General features: G+C 58.5%; 1 protein-coding gene across 1 annotated transcript; it reads left to right on the top strand.

Annotated features, from left to right (window-relative positions):
• The first annotated feature begins 937 nt into the window (after positions 1-937).
• On the top strand, positions 938-2,362 carry POU3F2 (POU class 3 homeobox 2). The gene has a single exon (XM_039356079.1). It carries the CDS (start codon positions 1,014-1,016, stop codon positions 2,358-2,360), a length of 1,347 nt encoding a protein of 448 aa, XP_039212013.1. The 5' UTR covers positions 938-1,013; the 3' UTR covers positions 2,361-2,362.
• Positions 2,363-4,423: the final 2,061 nt, after the last annotated feature.

A 4,423-nucleotide genomic window follows, 5' to 3' on the forward strand; every position in this document is an offset into this window, starting at 1 on the left:
GCCTCGCTTGCAAGCCAGCACCAGCGGGGAGACCGTTACTCTATATTTCTACTAGTGCCGACAGGGCGAGCCTCGCTCCTTGAAAAGCTCTCTCGCGAAGTTGGCAAGAAAAAGTCTCGCTTGAAGTGAGCCTTCCTTGCAAACCAGAAAGGTCGGCTCGGAAGAGGCAAAGACCCCAACCGTCTGGAAATCCCAAAGGAAAGCGTGGGGGGGGGAGAGAGGGCCCCGGCAGGCAAGGGATTCTAGTCCAGCCTGCAGACGTCGCTTGCCATTGAACGGATAGGCCCTTCTCTTCCTTCCCTCCCTCCCGCTGCCCCTTAGCACTCCGTGTCTTGCCGGTGGGGAGGGGGTACCGTAAGAGAAACGAGGCTGGAGGGAAGAATTCAATCAAGTTAGCCATTAGCAACCGGGGCACCCCTCCTCCGGCCCTCCGGAGCACTTTGCGTGCTGCTCGCAGTTCTCTTCAATGGAGAGAGACGGCTGAGTTTTGAAGGGCTTTGAAAGAGGGGCGAGCCTCATCTGGCTCCCCTACCCACCGGGCGCAGCGCAGGTGGCCAGAAGCGACTGAGCGGCTCCTTCTGCTTTCTCGGTGCCTGTTCATCTGTTCCCCCCCCCTCCTTTCTTTGCCTTCTCCTCCCCCCCCCCCCCACGTGCGTGCGCTCCTTCCTTCTCTCCCTCCTTGGAGTTTGATTACAAAGAGATGGGGGGGGAGTGAGAGAGAGAGAGCGAGAGAGAGAGAGAGAGACGTTGTGTAGGAGGCGTGGTGTCAGCACCAGGGCCGGGGCCAATGGGAGGCTCCCCCTGAGCCGGTTGCTAGAGGTCTCCACGTAAATCAAAGCGCAGGGAGCCAATGGGGGCCGGAGGGAGGGAGGAGAAGGGACGCGTGCCTTTGCAGTGGGCTCTGCCAAGCGGACTTGCGGGGGAAGCGAGCGGCGAGAGGAGCCCGAGGCGAAAAAGTAGCTGTCAAATGCGCGGCTCCTTTAAGCGGAGCCCTCAGTCCGGCTCGGAGAGTCATGGCGACCACAGCGTCTAACCACTACAGCCTGCTTACCTCCAGCTCGCCCATGGTGCACGCCGAGCCGCCGGGGAGCATGCAGCCCGGCGCCGGCTACAGAGACGCCCAGGCGCTGGTGCAGGCGGACTACGCGCTGCAGACTAACGGGCATCCGCTCAGCCACGCTCACCAGTGGATCACGGCGCTGTCCCACGGCGGCGGTGGCGGCGGCGGCGGCGGGGGAGGCGGCGGCGGCGGCGGCGGGGGAGGCAACGGCGGGGACTCGCCGTGGTCCCCCAGCCCGCTGGGCCAGCAGGACATCAAGCCCTCGGTGGTGCAGGCCGGCAGTCGGGGCGACGAGCTCCAGCAGCAGCAGCAGCAGCATCACCAGCAGTCGCAGCAGCAGCAGCAGCAAGGCAGACCCCCGCACTTGGTCCACCACGCCGGGAGCCACCACGCCGCCGTGGCCGCGGCCGTGGCTTGGAGGACCGGCGGCGCGGCTCACCTGCCGCCCGGCATGGCTGCGGCCAACGGCGGCGGCCAAGGCGGGCTGCTCTACTCTCAGCCGCCGGGCTTCACGGTCAACGGGATGCTGGGCTCCGGCCAGCCGGGCATGCACCATCACAGCCTGCGGGATGCCCACGAGGAGCCCCCGCCGCCTCCGCAGCAGCCCCCGCCGCCGCCCCCTCACCACCCGGACCACCTCTCGCAGCAGCAGCAGCAGCAGCAGCCCCAGCACCCGCACCACCACCCGCACGGGGGCCCCCCGCCGCCCCCCCACCACCCCCACCACCACCAAGAGGCGCACTCGGACGAGGACACGCCGACCTCGGACGACCTGGAGCAGTTCGCCAAGCAGTTCAAGCAGCGGCGGATCAAACTGGGATTTACCCAAGCGGACGTGGGCTTGGCCCTGGGCACCCTCTACGGCAACGTCTTCTCGCAGACCACCATCTGCAGGTTCGAGGCGCTGCAGCTGAGCTTCAAGAACATGTGCAAGTTGAAGCCTTTGTTAAACAAGTGGCTGGAGGAGGCGGACTCCTCGTCCGGCAGCCCCACCAGCATAGACAAGATCGCGGCGCAGGGGCGCAAGCGGAAAAAGCGCACCTCCATCGAGGTGAGCGTCAAGGGCGCCCTCGAGAGCCATTTCCTCAAGTGCCCCAAGCCCTCCGCCCAGGAGATCACCTCGCTGGCGGACAGCCTCCAGCTCGAGAAGGAGGTGGTCCGCGTGTGGTTTTGTAACAGGAGACAGAAAGAGAAACGCATGACTCCCCCGGGAGGGGCTCTGCCGGGAGCCGAGGACGTGTATGGGGCCAGCAGGGACACGCCGCCGCCGCACCATGGGGTACAGACTCCTGTGCAGTGAACTCCGCCCGGGGCGGGGGGAGGAGGGGGCTGGGGGCCGAGGGCGCCGACCCCAGGCCTTTTCCCTCCGACCCGACTCCTCCGACCCTTTTGATTGTTCCCCTCCCCTTTAAAACAAAGCAAAAAGCAGACAAAAACAAACAAACAAATAAAACAAAACGGGAAGGAAGGAAGGAAGGAAGGAAGGAAGGAAGGAAGGAAGGAAGGAAGGAAGGAAGGAAGGAAGGAAGGAAGGAAGGAAGGGAGACTGCACTGAACTATGCTTGGCACGGTAGCGAAGTGGGTAATGCATGAGGGTGTGTTTTGACCTTTACAGGCGAGTAACCTGGCAATGGAGTGCAGTGAGTATACGGAGGGATGTGTGAGAGGCGAGGGGGTGCCTCCTGGCCCTTCCTTCCACCCGCTGGCTTGCAGGCTGACAGCCCCCCCCCCCTCTCTCGCTCTCTCTCGCTCTCTTTCTCGCTTTCTCTCGCTCTCTCTCGCTCTCTTTTTTCTCTGTCTCTCTCCCTCTGTTTTTCTCTTTTTCTTCTCTGGGCAGCCAGGCCCAGAGATTTTTAGAGGAGCGAAAAAGAAAGTTGGGCTTGACTTAGCAGCCCACTCCTTAGGGCATTTAGGACAGGTGCACCTCCAACACTTTTTGGTTTTGGTTTGTGGGGGGGGGGAAGGTGCAGGCAAAGGTGAAGGCAAGAGGGGGAAGGCTTAGAAAGGCCCAGCTGATAAATTTGTGCTGCTGGAAATGGATGTTTTCCCATTATTCATCTCTTTCTCATTTGTGGAGTGGGTGGGGTGGGGGGGGGAGAATGATTTGCATTTTCTACCTGGCCCAGTAGATCCCGTCCCTGCGGATCTGGCCTTTCTTCTTTGTGTGGGTGTCTTTGAAGTTTGAGGACCACCTTTGGTGGAAGTCAAGTTTAGTTTGCTCTTTCTGCCGCCTTTAGCCTGCCTTTAGGGAGGGAAAGCCGAGCTCTTCCATCTTGTGAAAACCAGTAGAAAGAGGGACAGGAAAGCTGGGGAGGGGATAAATAAGCGCTGCTTCCCAGAAATGTGGTTCTGAAATTATTCAGCAGCAGAGATCGCAGATAGTTGGTATGGGAGAATTGGGAAAGAAAAAAATGGAGAATGAAGAATTACTCTTAGGCCTCCCTTGTCCAAGTTGATCTGGTTCGGCTGTAGCCCCATTACTCCCAGCCAGCATGCCCTTGCTGTCTTAGTCCAACCTCTCTGAAAGTCAACTGGGGGAAAGTCAAAGCATTTGGGCAAGCCACAATTAATTGAACCAAAAGAGGAAAAAATCTGTAGAAAACTCTGGCAATTTTTCCCACCAGAAAGGGGCACTTTGGGGAGAGGACTCTAACAATGAGAGAGAGAGAGAATGAGAGAGAGGGAGAGAGGGAGGGGGAGGGAAAGAGAGAGGGAGGGAGGAAGAGAGAGAGAGAGAGAGAGAGAGAGAGATGGAGGATTGTTTCACTTGAGAAAGGCCCCTATATGCCTTGCCTATCCAGCACTACATGAACCTTAGGACAGTGATGCTGACACCTGCTTTTCAATGTGAAAGGAAGAAGGGGGATCCCCTGAAGGCAAAACCCTTCATTCTGGGGAAAGGAGACCCTTGAAGGGAAACCTCACTGATCAAAGTAACAAAGCTCAGAGGGAGCAGCTCTGTGATCCTAAGGCAGAGCATTTCTCTTTGATTTGCTTTATCAAAGATTTAAAAAACCTAAGGGATGCCCACTTTAAATGGGGCTGGCTTACTTCCACCTCCTGAGCTCCACTGTGAGTTCAACGATAGAAGAATTGCAGAATTGCAGCCAGGGCGAAACGGATAAAACCAAAAAAACCCACCCTAGACCCATTCATCTCAAGGGGAGGCTTGACTTCAAGGGAGGGAGGGAGCGGTTTCTGTGCTTCCTTTGGATAGAATTTGACCCATTCAAAAAGAAGGCGGCTCAGGCTGATAACCGGAGTCAGATTTTCATTCAACTGGAATTGCGGGGTTGATTTTCAAATCGAAAAGGACTGTGGGGATTGCTTTCAAAGTCAAGGGCATAGCTGAGGGGGGGATAG

Source organism: Crotalus tigris, unplaced genomic scaffold (assembly GCF_016545835.1).
Source record: "Crotalus tigris isolate CLP2741 ecotype Arizona unplaced genomic scaffold, ASM1654583v1 scf7180000018784.18638703518:1950463, whole genome shotgun sequence".
In the NCBI taxonomy this organism is placed as follows: domain Eukaryota; kingdom Metazoa; phylum Chordata; class Lepidosauria; order Squamata; family Viperidae; genus Crotalus; species Crotalus tigris.